The 24,832-nt window shown below is 38.1% G+C and overlaps 1 protein-coding gene across 6 annotated transcripts in view; it reads left to right on the top strand.

Moving 5' to 3' along the window:
* PATJ (PATJ crumbs cell polarity complex component) overlaps positions 1 to 24,832 on the top strand; it is a 327,386-nt gene that overhangs the window by 80,871 nt on the left and 221,683 nt on the right. For 5 of the 6 annotated variants that reach the window (XM_045835301.1, XM_045835303.1, XM_045835304.1 and 2 more), the window contains one exon: positions 20,314 to 20,523. In XM_045835301.1, the coding sequence (XP_045691257.1) occupies positions 20,314 to 20,523 (210 nt within the window). The remainder of the gene's footprint in view (positions 1 to 20,313; positions 20,524 to 24,832) is intronic. The other variant, XM_045835300.1, reaches the window with a different exon arrangement.

Genomic DNA, 24,832 nt, shown 5'->3' with positions numbered 1-24,832 from the left:
TTGCTTTTTATCTTTTCCTTCTGGAACCCCTATGAGGAGAATTCTTAAAAGTTTTCCCAGAGGCTGTTTATATACTATCCTAATTTTTTTAGATTCCATTTTCTTCTTGTTCTGTGTGGTTGTTTTTTTTTTTTTCTTCCTTAGGTTCCAAATCATTGGTTTGATTCTTGGCTTCATCCATTCTACTGTTGTTTCTCTGTAAATTGTTCTTTATTTCAATTAGAGTATCCTTTGTTTCTGACTGGGTCTTTTTTGTGATTCTGAGGTCCTCACTAAGTTACTTGAGCATTCATATCAACAGTATTTTGAAATCTGCATGTGAATGATTGCTTATCTCCATTTCATTTGGCTTTTTTTCCTGGAGTTTTAATCTGTTCTTTCATTTGGGCCATGTTTCCTTTTTTTTTCCCCCATGTTTCTTTATCTCTTCATTTTGGCAGCCTCCCTGTGTTTGTTTCTACATATTAGGAAACTGCTTTGACTCTGTGTCTTGGTAGTATGGCCTAATGTAGTAGGTGTCCTGTGGTGTCTGGTGGCACAACCTCCCCTATCATCCAAGCAGCTGCTGCTTATTTGATAGGATTTAGGAGCAAAGACCAGCCATTCCTTTGGAAAAGAACCTTGGGTGAGCCTGTAAGTTGGGTGGGGCAGAGCCTCTGTGGATCTCCACGGTGGGTCACACAGTTTTAGCCAGGTTGATGGAGTCTCAGATACGGCACCAGCCCACTAGCCCTGTGGGAGGAGGGCTCAGCAAAGGGACAACGGCCTCTGCTTGCCCTGATGCCAAACATTTCAGTCTCTCCCTGAATACCACTGGTGCCTTCAAGGTGCTGCCTTGGTGCTAGAACACAGAGGGAGCTAGTCTGAGTAGGCGAGTCTGTGTGTGACTTCCCCAGGATGAATTGCTTAGGGCTTCAGTAGGATCCTCCACTGACTCAGTCCTTGCTGGTTGTGGGGACTTATCTTCCTGGCACTAGAATCCTGAGCTGGGGCACCTGGTGTGGGTCTGGGATTCCTTGCTCCCAAGATATACCTCCCAAATTTTTATTTACATGGGTATGGAGCCAACCCATTCCATGTCCACACCCCTCCTACCAGTTTGGATGGATGGATGGATGTGGTTTCTTCAATGCCATAGTTGTCAGACTTCATTCAACTTGATTTCTTATGTTCCTGAGTAATGGTTGTTCTATATTTTAGTTGTGATTTTGATGTGGTTGTGCAAAGAGGTAAGCTATGTCTGCCTATGTCCTTCTACCATGACATTTACATTTAAATGACATGTAAACACAGTTTAAATTTGGTTTTGGCCAAGTTAAATTAATTGGTTATACCATTCTTTGTTGTACTTAGGTAATAAATTTTAAAGTTTACAAATATTTTTTGCAAGACTAGGGAACAGTTTAGCAAAAGCCATTAAAGGCTGTGTTCCTGGTTATTATTGTATTTGATGCATCCTGTATGAATTTATTGGGTAGCTGAACAGTACCAGTGCAGGTTCCCACTCCCACCCCCAGGCCTAGCATGTGTAGAATAAGAAGTATGGTGGAAATATGTGTGCCACCTTAGCTGTTGGTGAACTTGTTACTAGAGTGGGAGAGCTTCCTCATTGTAAAGGACCTGCATTAGCAGCATCGAGATTGAAAATTTACTTTGGAATGTTAATTTCAGTTAACCACTTTCTCACTAATGGGTTATTCTCTAGAAAAATAAGAAATTCCTCAAGAGCCTGACAAAATTATATTTGATGCCTATTCATAGACGCTTATGCAATTTCTTCATTTATAAAATGGGGATGATAAGTCTAGCTCAAAGGATTGTTGTGGGTCAGGTAAATTAATGTGTAAAGAGGTGGAAATGTTACATTATGCAAATGTGAATATTATTAATAGTGATCCAACTTAAAAAATAAAGTCAAAAAGATTTTATATTTTCCTCAAAGATGGAGCCATACTACAATATGTATATACTGTATCAATTTTCAACTATTTAGTGAAATTAAGAAAATTAATGTTAGGTGTCTTTGTGTACAGAAGTCTAAATTTAATTGTAAAATTGCATTTGAAAAGCAGCCAACTCTTTAAAAATATTTTATTTACTATTTTTGGGGGCTAGGGGGAGAAGGAGAGGGAGAGAAACATCAATCAGTTGCATCACATATACCCACATGTCAACTGTGGACCTGGCCTGCAAACCATACCTAGGAATTAAACCAGGGACCCTTCAGGTTACAGGATGACACCCAACACACTGAGCCACAGCAGTCAGGGCTAAAAGCCGCCAACTCTTTTTCCTTTTTTTTAAGGTTTTATTTTTTTTGGGAGAGGAGAAGGGAGGGAGAAAGAGAAGGAAAGGAACTTCAAAGTGTGGTTGCCTCTTGCACACCCTGCACTGGGGACCTGGCTTACAACCCAGGCATGTGCCCTGACTGGGAATCCAACCAGTGACTCTTTGGTTCACAGGCTGGAGCTCAATCCACTGAGCCACACCAGCCAGGGCTAAAAGCTGCCAACTCTTGATGAGCCATATTTAACTATCTAATTGTGGATTATTTGTCAGAAATTTACTTTTTACATAAATTGAGCCAAATCTTAGGAAAAAATGAATGAGCTGATAAAGGATTTTGAGTTGGCCATGGAAATATGGGGTGGCTGTCAGGACAGGTGATTCAGTGACTAACTATTGATGGAAGTTGTGTAGCTAAGCAGAGAAAAGAAGTATATTTTTATACCTGAAACAAAGGAGTTCAATCCACTAAGCAGTTCTATATCTCAGTCAAAGAACAAAGTGGAGAAATTAATTTTCTTGAAAGGCATTTAAAATAGATTGGAACAAAGGAAAAGGAGAAAGCAACAGAGAAGACATAGTGTATATGGTTCAGGTTGTAAGTCGTATTACATTTTTGGGTAAAGTGATAGTAACTTTATTGACTTTGACTTGAAAAAAGGTAGAATATTTGTTTATCTCAAATATTCCTAGGTACTCCTCCATGTGGTGGCTAGTTAAAATCCTGCCCTGTGTATGTACTGTGTTAGAAGAGTCATTGATTGCTCACTGTAACGTCATGCCTTTCAGGGTTGTGTCATGGAAAACACAATGTGCTGAATTTGTCAAGAGCAATAATGTTGTGGCTAACTATGTACTCTAAGCAACACAAAATCCTTCAGAACTTTGGTTATAAGATTTTGTAGTATAGTTTCTTGCGTGGTTTCTAAGTGTGGTTTACATATTGTGCTCTAGTCATCTTTGTCTTGATTCCCTGATTTACATTAAATGGTTTTATTCCTTGGAATATTACTAATATTCAGATTATTATAAATTCTAATGTTTATACAAATAAAATTAATACATATTCAATAGTAAGAGCTCACATTTGTTAAGTGTTTACTATTTACCCAGGCATTGTTCTAATTGCTTTATGTACTCCCCACAAGAACCATATGAAGTAGATACTATTATTATCCTCATTTTATTTTATTTATTATTTAAGTTTTTTTCACTCACCATGCTCATAAAGAATTGTTAGCTTTACAATTTTTTAAAAAAAAATTTTTTATTTTAGTTGTTGTTCAAGTAGAATTTTCTGTCTTTTACTCCCATCCCAGCTCACCCCCTCAGCCCTCCCCACCTCCCTCCCATTTCCACCCCTTCTTAATTTTTGTGCATGTGTCCTTTATATTTGTTCCTGTAAACCCTTCCCCTTTTCCCCTGAAATTCCCTCCCCTCTCCACTCTAGTCATTGTCAGCCTGTTCTCTATTTTAGTGTCTTTATTATATTTTGCTTGTTTGTTTGTTTTGTTGTTTAGGTTCCTGTTAAAGGTGAGATCACATGGTATTTGTCTTTCACCACCTGGTTTATTTCTCTTAGCATAATGCTTTCCAGTTCCATCCATGTTGTTGCAAAGGGTAGGAGCATCTTCTTTCTTTCTGCTGCATAGAATTCCATTGTGTAAATGTACCATAGGTTTTTGATCCATTCATTTACTGATGGGCACCTAGGTTGCTTCTAACACTTGGCTATTGTAAATTGTGCTGCTATGAACATTGGGGTGCATAGGTTCTTTTGGATTGGTGTTTCAGGGTTCTTAGGACATAATCCTAGCAGTGGAATTGTTGGGTCAAAAGGCAGATCTATTTGTAGTTTTCTGAGAAAATTCCATACTGTTTTCCATAGTGGTTGTACCAGTCTGCAATCCCACCAACAGTGCACTAGGGTCCTCTTTTCTCCACAACCTCTCCAACACTTGTTATTTGTTACTTTGTTTATGATGGCCATTCTGACTGGTGTGAAGTGGTATCTCATTGTGGTTTTAATTTGCATCTCTCTCTGATAGCTAGCAATACTGAGCATCTTTTCATGTGTCTCTGGATCCTGTGTGTCCTCCTTGGAGAAGTGTCTGTTCAAGTCCTTTGCCCATTTTTTAATTGGGTTGCTTGTCTTAGAGTGGAGTCATGTAAGTTCTTTATATATTTTGGAGATTAAACCCTTGTCTGAGGTATCATTGGAAAATATGTTTTCCCATATGGTTGGTTCTCTTTTTAATACTGTTTTCTTTAGCTGTGCAGAAGCTTTTTATTTTGATGAGATCCCATTTGTTTGTGCTTTCCTTTATGTCCCTTGCTCTAGGGGACATATCAGTAAAAATACTGCTGCATGAAATACCTGAGATTTTCCTGCCTATGTTCTCCTTTAGGACTTTAATGGTGTCATAGCTTATATTTAAATCTTTTATCCACCTTGAATCTATTTTTGTGTATGGTATAAGTTGGTGCTCTTTTCAAAAGATTTTATTTACTTTTAGAAAGAGGGGAAGGGAGAGAGAAAGAGAGGGTGAGAAACAAAGATGTGACAGAGAAACATTTATCTGCTGCCTCTCACACACACCCCAGTGAGGGACCAACCTGTCAACCCAAACATGTGCTCTGACTGGGAATTGAACCGGCGACCTTCTACATTGTGGGGCCATATCCAACCAACTGAGCCTCACTGGTCAGGGCTATTATCCCCATTTTAGAATTGAGGAACCTGAAGCACAAAGAGGTTAAGTAACTCGTCCAAGTTCACCCTGCTAGTATGTGGCAGGACTAGAATTTAACTCAAATAGTTGGCTCCCGAAGTCTGTGCTTTTAACCACCATACTCTACTGCTCCATTTCTTATGAGAATTGCTTCCATGTGCATTTTATTACTGGGGATCCCTGTGATAAATTTTCACAGCAGATCTTTCTGTTTTTTCAGCTTGCAAAAAATTTTCATGCCTTAAAGACAAGCTGCTAGATAGTATTCTCATTTTTAATACTTATATGAAAGTTCAGTAAGTTGAAATTAATATAGCATGTTCATATTTATTGTGTAAGAACTAGTGATTATTGCTTCAAACAAAAATAATTGCAAATTTTAGAAGCTTAAGTTAGTGCAAGTATTTTGTTGTGAGTTAATGTTCAGTAATGGGAGCAATTATTAGGTAGTCTGAGAATCTGTGATTTTTTAAATCTACCAAAAGACTTGAAATTAATTTAGAACTGTGTGGATTTTACCTTCAGTTGACCTTATAAATTAAACATGGCAAGTGGATATTTTCTGGTGTTTTGATTTATGTTGAACTTTGAATAACCCCTCATAATTATAAATCACTAGGCATGTTTGACATTAGCCAATTTTTGAACATTAGCCATGATATTGCCATTCTTGATACTTTTGAATTTTAATGACTTAGAAGGTAAAATTTATTAACCAACAGTTCTTCCTCCCACGTCCCATGACTCATTTTTCTTCGCTTTTGGTATGGACAGACTCAATTTTTGTCAAAGTAGATATTTTTGAAAGACTTTGGGTTTACCTCAGATACTGGGAGAGATAAAAATAGAAAGTGTAATAGCAACAGCCTTTGAGAGAGACTTCATATGTAAATACTGTTAATGATGCTTTAAAAAGTTGCTTGAAAGACCACAGGCAAATAATGATTGATCAAAAAGAATAGCGAAAGTATTCCTTCCAATAGAAATTAACAGTGATTAGTTTTTCTTAATAGAAGAAATGGGTTACTGAACTGCAGGACTATTTGTTTTGGATATGGTTGCCTTAGTATTGACAAGAAAAACTTAGTGTGCAGTTTTTGCCTGACTACTAATTCTATTAGATGGAATTCTCTTTAAAAAAGACTTTTAGGCCCTGGCAAGGTGGCTCAGTTGGTTGGGCCATCATCCTGTACACCAAAAGATTGAGGGATTGATTCCGGGGCAGAGCGCATACCTAGGTTGTGGGTTTGATTTCTGGTCAGGCCTGTACAGGAACTGATCAGTATTTCTCCTTTACATTGATATTTCTCCACACCCCACACCCCAAACCAATAAACATATCCTTGGGTGAGGATTGAAAAAAAAAAAAAAGACTTAAAAGTTGTAGGAAGGGATTGTACAAATGTCATGTATGTAGCTTTAAATTGATATTTTTCTTATCATATGCTCAACAGAATGACTTTCTGAACACATTAGAATGTTTTAAAAATAAGTAATACATACATATGGCATAAAAATTTAAGGTGCATAAATGTATGCCATGATCTGTCTCTGCACACAATCCCTCACTTTTCCCAGATAATACTCCCGATTTTCTTCTTTATCCTCCCAGGATATTTTATACATACATGGTTGGATAAGGAATAGTTTTTTGGTTGCCTTTTTTTTTTTTTTGCATATAAATGGATTATGTCACAAGCATTTTAAGCACATTGTTTTTTCATCAATTATATGTTCTTTCATTTTTATATTTATAGAGCTGCCTAGTTCTTTTTAGTGACTGCATAGTATATCATTATCTATGTTCAATAATTTATTTAGCCAGTTTCCTGTATTCAGTTAGTGGGTATTTCAAATGAGGCTCTAGTGGGTACCCTTGTCATTGTCTTTTGTAAAAAGGTGGGGATAAATCTTGTAATAAATTCCTGGAAGTGGAATTACTCATCAAGAAAAGCATATATCTTTTAAATTTGGATATATTTTTACCAAATTGCTTGAGCATAACTCTTTGTGAGACTCACATGTATTTTGCTAATTATTTTCCATGATACGGATAGATTAAGAGAGAGCAATTTATAACTATCAATTTTGTTTCAACTTTATATTGGCAGTAATTAATTTATTCACCTTTATAGCTAAGAGGGCATAAACTATTTATATTCAGACTTTGATATTAGTGCCCAGAAGTCTAATCATATTTCTTCCATCAGTTTTAATTGTGTTTATCAAAAAATTGAGTTTAATAGTGGAAGAGCCCTGGTTGTGTGACTCAGTTGATTGGCACATTGCCATGTGTACCAAACAGTTATAGGTTTGATGCCCTGTCACAGCACATACTGAGGTTGCAGGTTCAATCCCTGGTTGGGCATGTACAGAGGCAGCTGATTGATGGTTTTCTCTTCTCTTTCTCTTTCTCCTTTCCTCTCTCTCCAAAATCAATTTAAGAAAACAGGATTAAAAAAATTAAAGTGGAAGTTTTAATTTTTGCCTCCAGAGTTGAACACAGGATGAATCTGCATAAATGCTACCATAGTATATTATATTCAGTAACTTGCAGAATCCCAATCTTTACATTCATATTAGATGGTTAGTTTATAGAATCCAAGATATAGAATTTGATAGGTATTAATATAATTTTAACATATAGTATAATACTGCTGATCCTTAAATAATATGGGGGTTAGGTACATTGATCCTCCACAGTTGAAATACATATATAACTTTTTCCTCCCCCAAAACTTAACTACTAATAGCCTACTATTGACTGGAAGATTTTACATAAATAGATAATATATATTTTGTATATTAATGTATTATATACTGTATTCTTAAAATAAAGGAAGCTAGAGAAAAGAAAATTTTACTAAGAAAACCACGAAGAAGTGTATATACATTTATGGTATTTATTGAAAAAAAATCCATGTATAAGTGGACCCACACAGTTCAAACCCTGTTATTTAAGGGTAAATTGTACATATGTTAGTATTATTAAAAAGTCAGGTACAAACCTATACTATGTCCAGAATCTAACATATAGAAGATAGGAATGAATTGCAAGTTCCACTTTAATACTCAGAGGATCTCATAACATGGCCACCAGTATCTTTTTCCCCCTTTTGTTGTTGTTTATGTGTTTTTTAATATTTTTATGGAGCTCTTTGAATCCAATTCACCCATGTAGCATAAGATATTGGTACTAAGCATGCCCTTGCTGCTGCTGTTCAGTGCTTTGAGTGCCAGCCTGTGAAAAGAAGGATTGCTGGTTCAATTCCCAGTCAGGGAACTTGCCAGGTCCCCATTTGGGGTCTTAGAAGAGGCAACCAAGCTGTTTCTCTCACACATGGATGTTTTCTCCCTCTCTTTCTCCCTCCCGTTCCCTCTCTCTAAGAATAAATGAACAAAATCTTTTGAAAATGTAAGCAAAATGTAGTCAGTTACTAATGGTAGTGTCCACGTTCTTGCAAATATATAGCTTACTGTTGAACAAATCACACATTTACAAATCACCTGCATTTAAAGGTCACTTTTGTTTAACGGAACTTAGGGGAACTGATAAAGGCTACTCTTTGCCCATCCCTGATTCCTATCCACATTTATTTTTATTAACATCAAAGTACTGTAAGCCCCAGTGCCAACTGGGCTGAAGATATCTTTTCACAGAGGATTTGCTTCCTTTCCCTTTATGGGAAAGTTCTGTATCCTTTAAATCATTTTAAGCTGCTTCATTTGAAAAATAATTCTTAGTAATGTGTTCATGGAGTGGATTGATTATGGCTACTGGGGAAGTTCTCTCATGCCTTAAAGATTGCTTTTCAAGCCTGCGAAGTGGGTAAATGAAGGGAGCCCACTCCTGGTGTGTGGAGTTTGTAGTGTGCTCAGGATGACGACTGACTTCCAAAAACTTCACTGCAGCAAGACTAAAGGCATCAGGAGACCAGAAGCCACTTAATAAGAGATCAAAGAGGCTCTGTGCATATCAGCTTGAAATCCAGATCTCACAGATCAAAAGCTTGCCTGAGCGAGGCAGCTGCAGGGGGATGAAGTTAGCAGGAGGCCTCAAAGATACTTAAGTCAGGCCTGATGTTGAACTTTGCGGGAATTTCATGGCTCCTCTGGAATATGAATTTGGCAAAAAATCCCATTGTGTCTAATGGGGGAGAGAAAATAGAGGGCAGGCAGCAAATTCTTATCAGCTGGATGGTGCTTTCTCTTAGGGCCACTCTCCTTTTAACAATGTTTCTTCAGGACTGTTTCTGCTTCACACCAGAAGGCATTGCTGAGGAGGAGGAGGAGATAGTGAAAATGATGTATCTGTTGTGTTCCCTTTAGTGAATATTTCAGAAATGGCCAAATGGTGCATATTAATGTTTATAAAACAACCACAGAGAGCTAAAATGTAGAGGTAGAACAATAGAACAATATTTTTTAAATAATTGGTCTAAAGAAGAAACTCAGTCTCCAGAGGTGTTTCATTCCCAGTCTTCCCCTACCTCAAGGGGTGAGTGTGTTTGGAAACTCCCACTTGAATTGGATGTCAGTATCAAAAACCATGCTAGTAGGTGAAAATCATAGCCCTTCCTGGAGTAAAGCAGAAAGATTGCATCAAATCCATAAGCAGGTATTGAGGGTCCGTTTCCCTGGGCTTGGTGATTTGTATTGCTTCTCCCTGTTTGTGGGTGTCCCTGGAGCCAGGCAGTGATTCAGGGAAGCTGCTCTCTCCCACTGAGGACCAGGAAGTGGGGCGCCTCCTTCTGGTACCGCAGGCCTGATTTCGTGATGATTCCTGAAGGGGGTTGGCTGCCTGATCCTCACTCACCACCTTCTAGGGCTCAAGCTCCCCCCTCAGCTGTCCTCTCTGTATTTGACCTGAATCTGATACTGCATTCACCAGTACACCACTGTGAACATACAGTACAGTCAAGGGCACCAGCCCTTGTCAGAAAGGACTAGGATTTGCATTCTGGCTCCGGCACCCTACTAGGACTTTGAATAAGTTTGTCAGTCTTTCTTATTCTCAGTTTACTAAAATAATAAGCTCTAAAATAGAAATAATATTTGCTTATAAAGTTGTGAAGACTAAGTAAAAGATACACGTAAATGCCCATACTTTTGCAGGCATAAAATAACATGTTACTATTTACTGAAAAATGATGATAATGATTTTTAAAGACAGAGTCTGAGCACAGACTTGCTATACCTGTTATTCATTCTCTCCTTCGAAAAAATTGCTTGCATAATATGAGCTAATATGAAGGATATAACATTTGAAAAGGTATGTCCCCTTTAGAGACCCTTCATCAGACAGGTGTGTAGTGAGCACATTCCGTGTCAGGCCCTGGTCCAGACATGGGGGATATAGCAGCGAACAAAAGAACCAACAGACTCCATGTCCTCATGGAGTTTAAATTTTGCTGGGTGTAGAGAGATAGCATACAGATAAATAAAAGTTAAAATAGGATAAAGGGGGCATACTTGGGAACAACTCTACGTAATATGTTATGGTGTTAGCGATGATGGGAGTGAGACTAAGAGACCCTGTGATGATGGTTGGGAACTGAGGCGCGCTTTGTGGACAGGCAGTTCCTGGTATTGATAATGTGTCCTGAGTTCATATCTTCATTTTCTTTAGTAACTGTGAACTGTTTAATATCTATCTGAACTTTTACATTTTATTCCCTCTAATGAAGAACCCTTTGAGAAACTTTGTATTCTAATATTTTCTTTGGAAAGCATGACTACCATTTCACATGGTAATAATAGCCAGTTACTATGTTCTGTCTATTCCATCAGGAATTGTTGAAAGCCTGTGTGGAGGTGGGGGGGGATGATTTAATTATCTCTACAAACCCAATGAGGTAGGTACTGTAACCATCATAGTCATTTTGTGGATAAGGAAGCTGACAACAAGGGGTTCAAGAATTTGCTCAGGATCTCCCAATTAGAAGTGGAGTTGGGGCCCTTAGTCTGTGGTCAAGCAGCATGAAAGTATATCTTTGGACCAGAAACAACACTGATTCTTTATAACTGTGGCTCAAATGAAAGATAATACAAGTGTTCAGTTGTCTTTCCAGAGAGACATACTTGCTACAATTCCAAAAGATTTACTTCAGGGTATTCCTGAATACTTACAGTCGCTTGCCTTTACTGCTATCCCCTGGACAAAACCCTTTACAGACCCGATGGCTTTTTCACTGCTAGAGAGCAGAAACTGTGTTCTACCTTAGACTTCACAATAGGACTCCTTGGCCTTTTTCCTGCAGTTTGAAGTTGTGAAAGTTTTATTCTACATGTTGTGTGCTACATATGAAGAGTGGGTTGCCCTTTCAAGGATTGAAAGGAAAAATTGCAGAATCTTTTCTAAGGAATGAAGGGCATCCTGTGTCCTCACTGTGGCACTGGACATCAGAGGTGGCTCCTGTCTTTCATTGTCTGCCTTAAGAGAATGAGGCCCTCTTCCAGTGCAGGGGTCTGTGTATCAGGAGTACAGTGTCAACTCTTTGTTTTCATGTCTTAAACGTGCAATGTCATGAATGGTGTGGCAGTTGATAGCACTGCTGGTCTATATCACACATGCTCAACTAAATTTAGAAGATAGCCAGTGAGATGGTAAATGTTAACCCCATCAAACCCTTTTATCCTACTAGTTTCATCATCATCTTCCTAGTAGTAATAACAATGGGAACAGCATTTATGAAGTGATTTCCATGGGCTCAGTGAGCTCTTTACATGCTTTATCTCACTTAATGCTTTAGTAGCTCTATAAAATCTGTACTGTTATTATTTCAACTGACAAAGAAGAACCCCAAGTCCTAGAGATCAAACAATTTGAACAATAGACTTCATCCAGTATTTAGGTTAACTTGAGAGGAACTTGTTTGCAATATTAAAATGAATTCCAAAACTAACATTAGACAAGCTTTTAAAAGTTTTGTGCCTGTACTTCTCTACCTCATCAAAACTTTCAACTAATGTAGTTTGGTTTTCTTTTTGAAAGATATTGGGATATTTCTTATTTATAAATTTATTTTCTACTTTAAAATTTTTTGGTAAAATAAAGGTAACAAAATTTAGCATCCTAACCATTTTTAAGTGTATAGTTCCATAGTGTTAAGCATATTCAAATTTCAACTGATGTCATTTTAGTAGGGGGTGTGACTCTGTACTTGAGAACTGCTGTCTGCCTGGTGGAACCCCAGCCATTTCAGCCAGATGATGGGACTTTCAGATAAAGGACAGTTGTGTGGTTTGTTTTATTTTCTTACAACCAGCAAAAGTCTTAGGCCAGGGGAGAATGGCAAACATGTAAACAATACAGAATGACATAAGTTTTTCAAGAAATTAAATACCCAAGGAACATATTTAATATCCAACAAAAATATCTAATAGGAAACGAGGAGGGGATAAGAGAAATCAATAGTCTTCAAGAAGCAATTTCCATGGGACTCCTGCTTGACCCATTTTGATTATTTTGTTGCTTAAAATAGATTTTTAAAGTACTAAGCTATACAGAATAAAATTATCTGCAGGCTTCTATTTTTTTCCTTTTTAGAATATATTTTGATCTTTTAGCAAGCTTCTCCGTCCACTTCTCTTCCAATGCCCTTTTAATTGCCTTACATACTGTGCTGCTCAGGGACTATTTAGTTCTATGTGTGATGAGTGGAAAAATCTATTCTTAATGCCTGATAGTATTTAGGAAGTAATAAGACACAAGGAGCCAGGAACCATATCAGTTTAATCTATCATGAGTGCACTGAATGTATTTTGTGGGTACCTACTTTGAACATGATAATGTTGTAGTTATTGGTATGATTAGTATAATACTAGGCTATATTATAAAATAGTTAAAATGGGGTTAGATTCTGATAAGATAGCTTGCTCATTATTCATTAGAATCATCTACTTACTGCCTTGCATTCACTATAAATACATTTGTTTCTTTTTCCTAGAAGTAAATATTTAGTTCGTTGGTCAAATCAGAAGCTCTTTCAGTATAGTTACTTACATCCCACTATCTTAAACCAGAACTGTTCTAGTGATTTTAATTCAACTGATGGTCTCTGACATGTCTTTTGTTGCTCTCTAAAAATTGCAAAAGAAGAAAAAAGTTGTTTTAAGATTCATTTAAAAAAAGGTCCAGGTGTCATATATATTTTGTGTATCTTTTTTTGTGGCAGAATACTCAGGAAGTTAGATCTTGTGTAGTCAGTGGCCTTTTTTAGGAGTTCTTAAAAGATACCACTAAAATTATATCAGTATTTGTAACCGTATCTTTTTCATTATCAATACTATGTTTTGAGTTAACTTCTATCATTCCCTACTTTCTATCGTGGTTTTATGAATGTTTTCATAGAAATTAATGACAAATTTGACTCAAGATACTCTGTCAAATTTAGTTATAAGATTCTGGAGTTGGTGGAATGAATTATAACTGTCATATGTCCATTTTACAATTGAGAAAACTGACTCAGAGAATGAACCTGTGAAACTGCACAGCCAGGCTGGCGCCAGGCTGGGGCTCAGAACTCGTCCTGTGACTTCTGTGCCCCACCCATCCTACTGCTGGTGGATTGACTGGCTGTCTTCTTGTCTGTCCTACATATACTTTGTCCTTAAAAAAAAATTTAGATTCTTATTTTGTGACTGACATTGCTAACAAGGGGAATTTTAATTTATGCCCGCTATACAGCAGAGCATCTGAAGATCACTGTTTTTCCCTTAAGATGTATTTCTGTGTGTGTGTAAAGAAACTTTTCCTTTGCCTTTCTTTGTACCCTGTTCCTTTCCTTGCCCACCTCCAGGATGACAAAGTTAGCTGTCTCCCTTTTAAACTCAGTGGTTTCTTTCTGCATTCTCCATTTTACTAACTTCCTTGAGATCTTATTTTGAAAATTTATTTTGCTGTTAATTTATTTAGAGTTTAACTCAATACTTTTTAGTTCAAATAATAATGGCCACATTTAAGAGTATACTTTTTAAGAATCAAATATTTGGTGCTTTCATAATTTTCTCTTAGTTGACAACAATTGAGTTTGGACAATTCTCATCAAAGATTACATAGCCAGCAACCATATGTTATTCACAAATTAATATATGAGTATATAGACCCTATAAGATTATTTTTCAAACATGCTTCCTCATGCTTGTATGAATAAATATTTATGGAATGAAGTTCAGTAGCCCAATTCTGTAAGAGCGTACACCACAGCATTGAACTCACTGGTTAGGAGATGTGTTCACGTGTAGAGCACTTTGTATTTCATCATTGTTCCAAGCTATTTGTCTAGTTATTCCCTGGACTCATTTCACTTTGGAGACGGACTCTTGGAATACAAGAGAGTATGTATTTTGGGTGTGGTAAGCTATATGACAGCACAGAATTTTAAGTAGACATAGAATTATATTTGAATATACCTAGTTGATAATAAGTGTCAAAATTATCAAAGGTAAAGTAGTTTATACACAAATTTTGTAAAAATTTTGTTGTATGTTTTCTATTACCATTTAGCTCCCTTAAACCCTTCTTCCCCTACAATCCCCACACTGTTGTCCATGTCCATGAGTCCTTTTTCCTTTTTGCTCAATCCCTCCACCCCTAACTTCACCAGCCACCATAGCTGTCATCCTGCTTGCTGTCTATGAGTCCGTCTCTATTTTGCTTCTTATACACAAATTTTTACCTGAAATAAACTATGGCTATCTCTTTACCTTCCTGCTGTTGTCTTTAAATTCCAATTACATTACTTAATGTTTTTAAAAGTTTGGGTGTTGGACACAGAATAGATTTTAAAAGAACAGTTCACAGTTAGTCTTTATTTTGAACCCACATAGTCATTGTTGCACTGAGATTTTTGTTTTTCGTCCATGTGGAATGTCAGCACAGTCCCTGGTGTATGTCTCCTGTGCCTCTTATTTTCAAACATGCCTGACTTATAATGCATTGGCCAGCTTCTTAAATGTGACCACTTTTCTTCCTGTTCCTTTCCTCATGTCTTCTTTCTGTAACATTCCCTGCTTTGTGCCTTTGCTCTGAGCTTGCCAAACTTACTTGTCTGCATTTGTAGTTTTAGTATTGGGAGCGGTTTTATAGTGAGAGCTTCCCACTTCTCTTGGTTGCTCTGTCTCTGACAGAGCTCACATTTCACCCGAGCCACCACCCCGCCCCAGGTGATGCCCCTGCACTCTGCTTGAGTTTATGTGGACTCTGGTCTCTTTGATCTGTGGGAATGTACACAGATATCCATATAATACATTTTATAGACCCTTCAGACACTTTGAATCCCAGCCATTTGAGTATAATGGTTGTCACATGTTTGTATCTGTTTATGTAAAGGTGTTCTTAGCTCACCAAATGAATGGATTCTTGAGAAAGTAAATGTCAATGAAAACGTAGCAAATAAAGGTGTATTTTACCTGTACATGTGGCATGCTGCACATGCTGGGCTCTCTAAGTTTTCATCAGCCAGGTACTAAAATAGAAACCGCTAGTGGCCAAGTGTGATATTCAAGGGGCTTAGCTTTATACACTTGGGCAAGATATAAGTATGTCTTCTAACAGTTTGCCTTCTTTCAACATTCTTTCATTTTAGCAAATACTTACCTTAAGACAGAGAAGCTACATCTCTTAGTGGCTAAGAGCATAAGCTCTGGAATTTAACTGACTGGTTTAAATTCTGGTTCTGCCATTTATCAACTGTGTGCTTCGGTTAAGTTATTTAATTTTCTTCTGCCTTAATTTTCTCATCTAGAGAGAAGGGATAATAATGGTACATATCTTGTATAGGTCTGAGGATTAAATAGGTTGAAATAAGTATGATTCTTAGAACATGCCTGGCATGGCAAGAGCTCAGGATGTGTTCCCAGTTGATGTCGATGTTATCGTTGTTTCTCATATATGATGGTATGCCTATGGTGTATGTGTAGTCCACCGAGGATAGAGAAACCAACTAGACTGTCATTTGATATTTCAACTGTTCAGTACGTTCTGTGTGGCAGGCACTTATAGTAGGCCCTGGAAGTAAAGCAACAAATAAGCAAATATATTCTTAGTCTCATGAAGCTTATTTTTAGTAGGGAAGATGATTAAATTAATTTCAGTAAACTGTCAAAAGTTTTATAATAGATAACTGCAATGCACTGGGAATGCATTTAGCAGGACAACGTAACTTACCCTAGGAGATCAGGGACAGGAAGGACAATATATTATGACAAATGTTGTACTGGAAGGTCTGTTTTAGAGATCACACCCAGTAAGGAAGAGCTTGAGTCTTTGGGGAGCCAGGGGAAACTTCTCATTGGAGGAAATGCTGGAGCCGGCCCTGTGGCAGACTTATTGATGAGCAGCCATGGGGCAGGGAGGACATGCCTGGCAGGTGTCATGGTTGATAGGATGTCAGGAAGCATGCCGAAGCACTTTACAGTCTCTGGATTTTAGTAGTTCTGTACCGTGGGGACAGTGTGGGGGCAAAGGGGAGTGGGCACTGGTACATGTGGGGACAGCGAGAGGAGACCAGACTGAACTGCAGATCTGAAGGCGTTTCTCTGCCAAAAAGTTGAACCTTTATCCTGAAGGCTGTATCACTGAAGTGTTTCAGTCAGAGGAGGAATTGTGATTACATTTTTATTTTGAAAGATCTTTTTAAAAAAAATCTCTGTAGAAATAGACTGATGGAGGTAAGATTGGAGGCAGGTAGACCTATTGGGAGACTAGTGATTGAACAGGCTAGAAATAACACGAAACCCAATCCGGGTAGTGGCAGAGATGTGGAGAGAGGATGGGATGGAAGAGAGAGAACAAATTGACAAGCCTTAGTCAGCAACTCGGTGGAAGGGTGTGGGGGAGAGGGGAATGCTTGGGTGTACGGTAATGCCACCGAGGGAGGAGGGGAGGGAGGGGTCTGTTTGCCAACCTGGATTCCCTCCACATCGACACATCCTGTATTTATAATGAATATCAAACATTAGCAACACTTTGGGAGACCTCAGGAATCTTTGCATCCATTTTTCTTCAGACAGGTATGATGTTTTACTCACTGTGAGATGGCAGTTAGGTGGTTCTCTTAGGAATTTACAGCCAGGTAGTGAAGAGGACTCGGATGAGATCTATTTTCTTGCATAGTATTCTGGTGAAAGTTGGTTGTTCTTAATTGATTGCAGCAGTTTGATAATATTTTTAAGAGTTTCAGGGAATAACTTTCATCAATGGTTGAGTTGAAGCAATCGTATGGGATACTATTAGAACATGTATAATGACAGAAGGCTTTTGAATAAAGAGGGGGAAAATACCCTTCGGAAGAGAATGGCTTACATAGTAAAAGATGTTTCTTGTGTTTTGTGATTGGTCTTTAGTGCCCTCTGTTGGCTGTTTAGACTAAAGCAGCTTGATTTTTTAATACAGTGTTCCTTGCAGTGTTATTTACCAAAACAAGAAAAGTTAGAGAATTTAAAATTATGCTAAAACAATAAAAACTGATGGGGACGTAAAAATCTACATAGGGTCTAGGGGTTGGGTAGAGGTTGTGAGAAATATCTTTATAATACTTTGATGGATATAACAAAGGCATGATATATGGACTGTATTTTCAGAAAATAGACCTTTCTGGTGAGAAGCAACCTGAATCTAGCTTTTTAAAAAGCATTTTTTTTGATGCAGCAAAGCCTCAAGAGTGGTAGCCACCCCAGGAGGAAGTAGCAGCTGTTCTTTTTACATGGGGTGGCTACTTCATGTGATGGCCGTGAAAGGAAATGACGGTTACTCATTAAAACCACTGCACTCAGCTATGTGGGAAATCATGCAGTCAGAAAGTCATCACAGAAAACGAAGCAGTGACTATACACAATGGGGCATCTTCAGAAGCGGGGATGGGTTTCTCTTTTTTTAAATGACAGAGAAGCTGCCGTTGGGTTCTCTTCTCCAGGAAAAGTAGTGGCAGGACTACATTTTAGAGGACGAAGCCCGAATAAATTTCAGCAAGCAAGCCTACCTGGTACTAGCTGGAGGCCTAAAGAAGACTGGACTGTGTGTAAATAAGTGCTCACCACGACTTTCCCGTTATTTCCTGGCTCGTCTTCCTTTGAACTGTTTCCGATCATCTTTTCAGCTGGTTGCATTTGGAAAACCAATTCACCTATTTATTAGGTTAAAAATACTAGGTTTTGATTTGGTGTTACATGAAACTACTGAGATCACTCACACCAATGTAGCAAAGTCATTTATTTGCTTTTGGTATATTTTGCTATTGCAGTTTTCTCTAAGAAAGTTGAGTAATTATTAATATGAACTAATGCTAGCTGCTTTCTATGCATTTCACGAGGGGAATAATCTATTACATAGTTTCCCTTCCCCCCCAATAAAAAAGCCTTCCATCAAAAACTGACGTCCTAAATGAAGGACATAATTGTACAGCTTATTTATTAGTGTGTCAAACTTAAAATGTAATGGTTTCATATTTCAGAATGGAAAGTGTGTTGTGATTCATGGCTGCCAGTGACAAAATAGACAGCTCTTTTATATTGCTGCACTGATTGCCTGCTGATACACCACTGTTTTTTTTTTTTTTTTGGTTCTTTTCTATTCTCTTCCTATGCAATAGCTCCCTCTACTTGAAAATATTGGTGTAATTATGGTTTAACACTATGTACTTTATTAATGTGTTCCCATGACAGTTTGTACTTTTAAACCTCTTCATAAATGTCTTGGGCTATAGGTCAGAGCTCGTTAGAAATTTACCAAGAATCCCTTGACTTGGGAGTGGAAAAGCAAGGTTACTTAAGGAAAGTAAGATAAGTTGTTTGAAGGCACTTTTCGAGGAATTAGCTGTGTAGCCTGTGTTGGTTCAAATATGACATATTTGTTTAAAATTCTATGTAGTGCTTGAAAATGAACCTTGATATCTGAAACACACAAGTACAGGAAACTGGACCAGAAAAGTTCCAAGGAAGCATCAGACACTGCCAACTGACATAGCCTAGGACTCTGCAGATTCCCACTTTGTCGATTCCAAAGGGTTATAATTCTAACACAAGATGTGGCAGTCTCTCTCTACTTTCTGAGGAGGGGTTTAATAGAAACTAGCAGTAGAAGATCACGTTGCTACATCTTGGCTGAATGGAACAGTCTGTGCACAACAGCACGATAGGAGCAAAATAGACAAACCCAAGCCAGTGCTGCTGTTACTGGGATTTCCTTTCCCTCTCCCTTGCAAAGTTCGAGGTTTAGTGATAGACTCATATACCTCCACCATTGGGACAAATTTAGAGGTTCTCCCGAACCAGAAGATTTCCATGTGAATTTGTCTTTGCCTTCACAACTCTGTTTCCAATTTCTTCTGTTACTCTGGTGCAGGGCAAGTATCAGAGCACGGGGGTCAAAAGTGAGGCCTTAGGAGCCAGCTGAGAGATCTTGGCAAGTTTCCTTAACTTTCTGACCTGTAGTTTCCTCGTAAATACAGATAATAAATCTACCCACATCCTCAAGTCTGTTGTTGAAATAATGATTGTCAAGCACTGAGAACAGAGTCTGACATAGTAAGTGCTATATATCAGTGTTTGTGGAATAAAATACAAAGTAATAGTGAGGTTATAAATTGATTTTTATTAACCAAATGTATTTATGTCAACATTATCTTCAGTGCTTAGGGAAAAGAAATATGGATGAGAGAGATTTGCGCATGGGTTTCTTTCATGAATTGATACTCATTTTCTCTGTATGTCTACATATGAATAGCTGTACTATCTCATAATTTTAGGTTATGTTATTTTTAAACCTGCTTCTTAAATGCAGTGCAATATGCCATGGTTTCCATGTCTTTTTTGAACTTAAGTGATTTAGCAGGAGGATGCTATACTGGTGGAATGCCTAAGAATGGAGTGTCATACAGCCCACTTCTGCTGAAGCCTGCTTATCCCCCAAGAGTGGTAATAGATGGGCTGGTCTTGATTCATAGTATGACTGTGCTTGAGGATGTCAGAATCTTGCCCAGTTGTCCCTAGCCTTCTGGTTATTCAACAAAATATGTCCTCAAAAAGTTTAAAAAACAAATTTATGTGTATGGAGTACTCAGACATGCAATTTGTGAAATTGTTATGGTTATGTCTTCACTTTGATATGAACTGATATCTGTGGGTGTTTGTAGTGATAGTTCAATAGATTGTGTCCTCTTTGAAAGAATATCACCAGAGTGCCAGACACATGAAGTAAACACTTAAATGAGATTTATGAGTAAACATAAATTGTCCTAAGACTATATAGTTATTTTTGGAATTGACTCATCTTTCTTGTTTGTTTGATCATTAGGACCCCTTAGATTCCACAAAGTCAGTGATTGTGATTCGTTCCCTGGTGGCGGAGGGTGTTGCAGAGAGAAGTGGAGAACTGCTACCTGGAGACCGCCTGGTCTCTGTCAATCAGCACTGTTTGGACAACACCTCACTTGCTGAAGCTGTGGAGCTGTTGAAAGCTGTGCCACCGGGCACTGTGCGCCTTGGCATCTGCAAACCTTTGGGGGTAAGTGTTGAATTTTGTTACTAGGAAGTGGTAATAGTGTAATAGTTGAGAATATGGATTTTGGAGACAAACGTACCTGGCCTCGAATCCCTGATCTACTGCTTACTGTATGTTCATCCTTCTGTCCTTGACTTACGCAGAATCAGAAAAAATACTGTCTATCTCATAGAGTTTTGGGAATTAAAGATGATATTCACTAAATGCTTAGCACATTATTACATAAATGCTAGCTACTAACATTACTAGTCCTATAAGTACCACATTTACTATTTTTATCTTCATGCTTTTATCACAGTCTTCTAAAGCAGCAGTTTTCAACCGCTGTGCTATGGCACACTGGTGTGCCCCCAGAATTTTTAAAACATGCAATACCTGACTATTTAAATATGCAATACCTGACATTTCCCTTAGATTGTAAAATTAAAAAATGACAACAGTCAATACAACAGTAGCTGTCCAGTGCGAATGAATTGAAACTATACTTTTCAGATCAACAAAAAAATATTTTTTGGTGTGCTATAGAATTTTAGTGATTAGTTTGTGTGTGCCATGAGATGAAAAAGGTTGAAAATTGCTGTTTTAAGGCCTTGTCACATTAGTTATGGTGTAAATTAAAATAAGCCTATTTATGCATTTTAACTTTCATGTGGGGATGATATTGAGATGGCACGATAAGTCGAATCCAGTTACCCATATCACTTTAACCATGTAGCAATGAGATTTTAATATGCTTTCTGACCACCAAAGTGCCTTGTAACCTTGCCATGTAAACTTCTATATGGTCCGGCCATCTTAACGTCGTCTTTTTGCTTAATCTCATGTATCAGGTCAGATTACTATTTATGACTGAAGGCCATTTTACAATTATGGTGCTGTTGAGATTCCCCAATGCAAAGAAAATATTTGATGATAATTTTCTTTTTTTAAATTATATTTAGTTGATTATGCTATTATAATTGTCCCAATCTCCCTCCTTATGTTCCTCCACCCCACACCACCACTCCCCCAGGCAATCCCCACACCATTGTTTGTGTCCACAGGTCATGCATGTAAGTTCTTTGGCTACTCCATTTCCTATACTGTACTTTACATCCCCATGGCTATTCTGTAACTGCCTATGTGTACTTATTAATCCTCTCACCTCTTCACCCATTCCCCTACAACCCCTCTCATCTGGCAACCATTGAACACTCTCCATATCCATGATTCTGGTCTTGTTTGCTTCGTTTGTTTTTTAGATTCAATTGTCAATAGATATGTATTTATTGCCATTTTATTGTTCATAGTCTTGATCTTCTTTCTCTAAGTCTGTTTAACATTTCATATAATAATGGTTTGTTGATGGTGAACCCCTTTAGTTTTTTCTTGTCTGGGAAGCTCTTTATCTGCTCTTCGACTCTAAATGATAGCTATGCTGGATAGAATAATCTTGGCTGTAGGTCTCTGCTTTTCATGAATTTGAATATTTCTTGCCAACCCCTTCTAGCTGGCAAAGTTTCTTTTGAGAAATCTGCTGACAGTCTTATGGGAACTCCCCTATAGGTAACTAACTTGTTATCTCTTACAACTTTTAAGATTCTCTATTTATCTTTAACCTTTGTCATTTTAATTATGATGAGTCTTGGGGTGTGCTTCTTTGTATCCATCTTGTTTGGGACTCTGCTTCCTGAACTTGCATGTCTATTTCCTTTACCAAATTAAGGAAGTTTTCTTTTATTATTTTTTCAAATAGATTTCCAATTTCTTACTTTACTCTTCTCCTTCTGGCACCTTTATGATGCAAATGTTGGAATACTTGAAGTTGTTCCAGAGGCTGCCTATACTTTCCTCATTTTTTTGGATGGTTTTTTCTTCTTCTTGTTGATTGGTTGTTTTCTGCTTCCTTATGTTCCAAATCATTGATTCAGTTCTCAGCTTCATCCACTCTCCTGTTGTTTGCCTGTAAATTGTTCTTTAATTCAAGTATTATATCCTTTGTTTCTTACTGAATCTTTATTATACTGCTGAGGTCCTCACTAAGTTTCTTCAGCCTCTTTATAACCATTGTTTTGAACTCTATATCTGATAGATTGCTTATCTCCATTTAATTTAGCTCTTTTTCTGGAGTTTTGATGTGTTCTTTCATTTGGGCCATGCTTCTTTGTCCTCTTGTTTTGGCAGCTTCCCTGTGTTTGTTTCTATGTATTAGGTAGAGCTGCTCTGACTCCCTGTCTTGGTAGTGTGGCCTAATGTGGTAGGTGTCCTATAGCATCTACTGGCACAGCCTCCCCTATCACCCAAACTGGGTACTTGAGGTGCGCCCTTTGTGTGAGGTGAGTACACCTTCTGTTTGTAGTTGAGCCTTGGTTGCTATTGGCAGATCAATGGGAAGGGTTTACCCAGGCTAGTCAGCTACAAGGACTGGCTGTAACCACTTATCACCTACCTCAGCCCTCTGTGGAGAATCAGCTGTGCACGAGCAGGGTGATGGTACTCTGACATGATCTGTAGCTGCCTACTGGGTGTGCTGGCCCTAGGGTTTCCTAGGTGGTGCTGGCCAAAATCAGACCCTATCTGTGTTCTGCCTGGGGCCACCCTGCATAAGCTATAGAGCAGTCTGAGATGGCTGCTACTTGTGCTGGGCTTGGAGATTCCCAGGGGAAGCCAAGCTGTGAATCTAAGGTAGCTGCTGCTAGTGCCAGGCCTGGAGCCCCTTAGCAATAGGTAAGGGTGCTGGGGGCTCACTGAGGCTGGCTGTTGCTTGTTTGATAGGATTTAGGAAGATGTTGGGGCATGAGCAAAAGCCAGCCATTTGTATGGAAAAGTCACTGTTAACAGCTTGAGTGGGCCTAGGTTTGATTGGGGCAGAGTTTCAGGGGATCTCCAGGGTGGAGCAAATAGTGTTAGCCAGGTTGAATCTAGGCTGGCTGCTGCTAGTGTGGGTCTGGAGCTCACTGAGGTGGGTTGTTGCTTGTCTGAGAGGATTTAGGAAGTTGTGCACCATTCCTATGGAAAAGCAGCTTGGGTGGGTCCATAATTTGGGCAGGGTGGAGTCTCAGGGGATCTCCAAGGCAGATCCAGCAGTGTTAGCCAGGCTGAAGTCTCAGATATGGTATCAGCTTTCCAGTTCAGTCTGGATGAATATGGTTTCTTTAATTCCGAAGTTGTCCAACTTCCATTCAACTCGATTTCTGATGATTCTGAGTGGTGGTTGTTCTAAATTTCAGTTACAATTTTGATGTGGTTGTGCGAAGGTGCGAGCCATGTCTGTCTACACTGCTGTCTTGACTGGAAGTTCCACTTGATGATAATTTTCAACCATCATTGAAGTATTATTAAGTGCTCACTATATGTTAGTCAGTATTTTAAGCCCTTAATATGAATTAACTAATTTAATCCTCACAGTACTTTAAGTGGTAATTCTATTACCCTTATCTCAGATGAGTCAATCGAGACACAGAGAGTTGAGTAACTTATCCAAAGTAATATAACTAGTAAGGGGCAGAGTTGGAATATAAACTCAGCAAGATGGCTTCAGACCCTGTGCTCTTAGCCATGATGCCATATATTCCTGTTTTAATTTGTTGTCACTAGTACAGTTTGAGTGCAATATGTCTGAAATAGCATGAGTATAATAGAGTGTTGGACTGGATATCAAGGAATCTAGAATGTGTTTCTAATTTTGCTATGAGTTAGCCCAGGGGGCTTCAAACTCAAAGACATGTGATATACGTAAGAATCATCTGGGAGATGATTAAAACACAGTTTTACAGGTTTTACTCTCAGAGGTTCTTATGTAGGAATTCTGATTGCTCTTCAAGAACCAGCCTCTTCAGTGAGTCACCTATGTAATTCTAATGCAGAATTTTGTACTTTGAGAAACACTGTCCTTGTTATTTGATCATAGGTGCACGACTTTTCTTCTCTTTGCATATTTTTCTATTTCTGAAAAGACTGAATAAACAAGCCTAGAGAATTCCTAGGGTCTTCCTTAACTCTAAAATTTTTATTTTATGAAATAATATTAACATACTACAAGGGTTCATATAGATATAGATAGATATGTTCCTGTATATGTTTAGCACAGATAGATTTGTGCATTATGTATTATTTTTGTACTGGGGAACCTCAATAAGACCTTCATGGATTACTTTTTTATTCATGTATTACACGTAAAGATGTCTGTATATTATACCTATCAGAGACTTTAAATGTTTCAAAATGAGTTATAGCACATAGATAAGTCAAGTTCTTGACTTCATTTGTGTATTTGGTGTGTGAATCTTGCCATAGCTAATATATACCATGAGATGCCCAGTTTGATTTTTGG

This window comes from Phyllostomus hastatus, unplaced genomic scaffold (assembly GCF_019186645.2).
Source record: "Phyllostomus hastatus isolate PE091 unplaced genomic scaffold, TTU_PhHast_1.1 phas_contig_209, whole genome shotgun sequence".
Lineage (NCBI taxonomy): Eukaryota > Metazoa > Chordata > Mammalia > Chiroptera > Phyllostomidae > Phyllostomus > Phyllostomus hastatus.
This window is presented reverse-complemented; position numbering and strand designations above follow the sequence as displayed.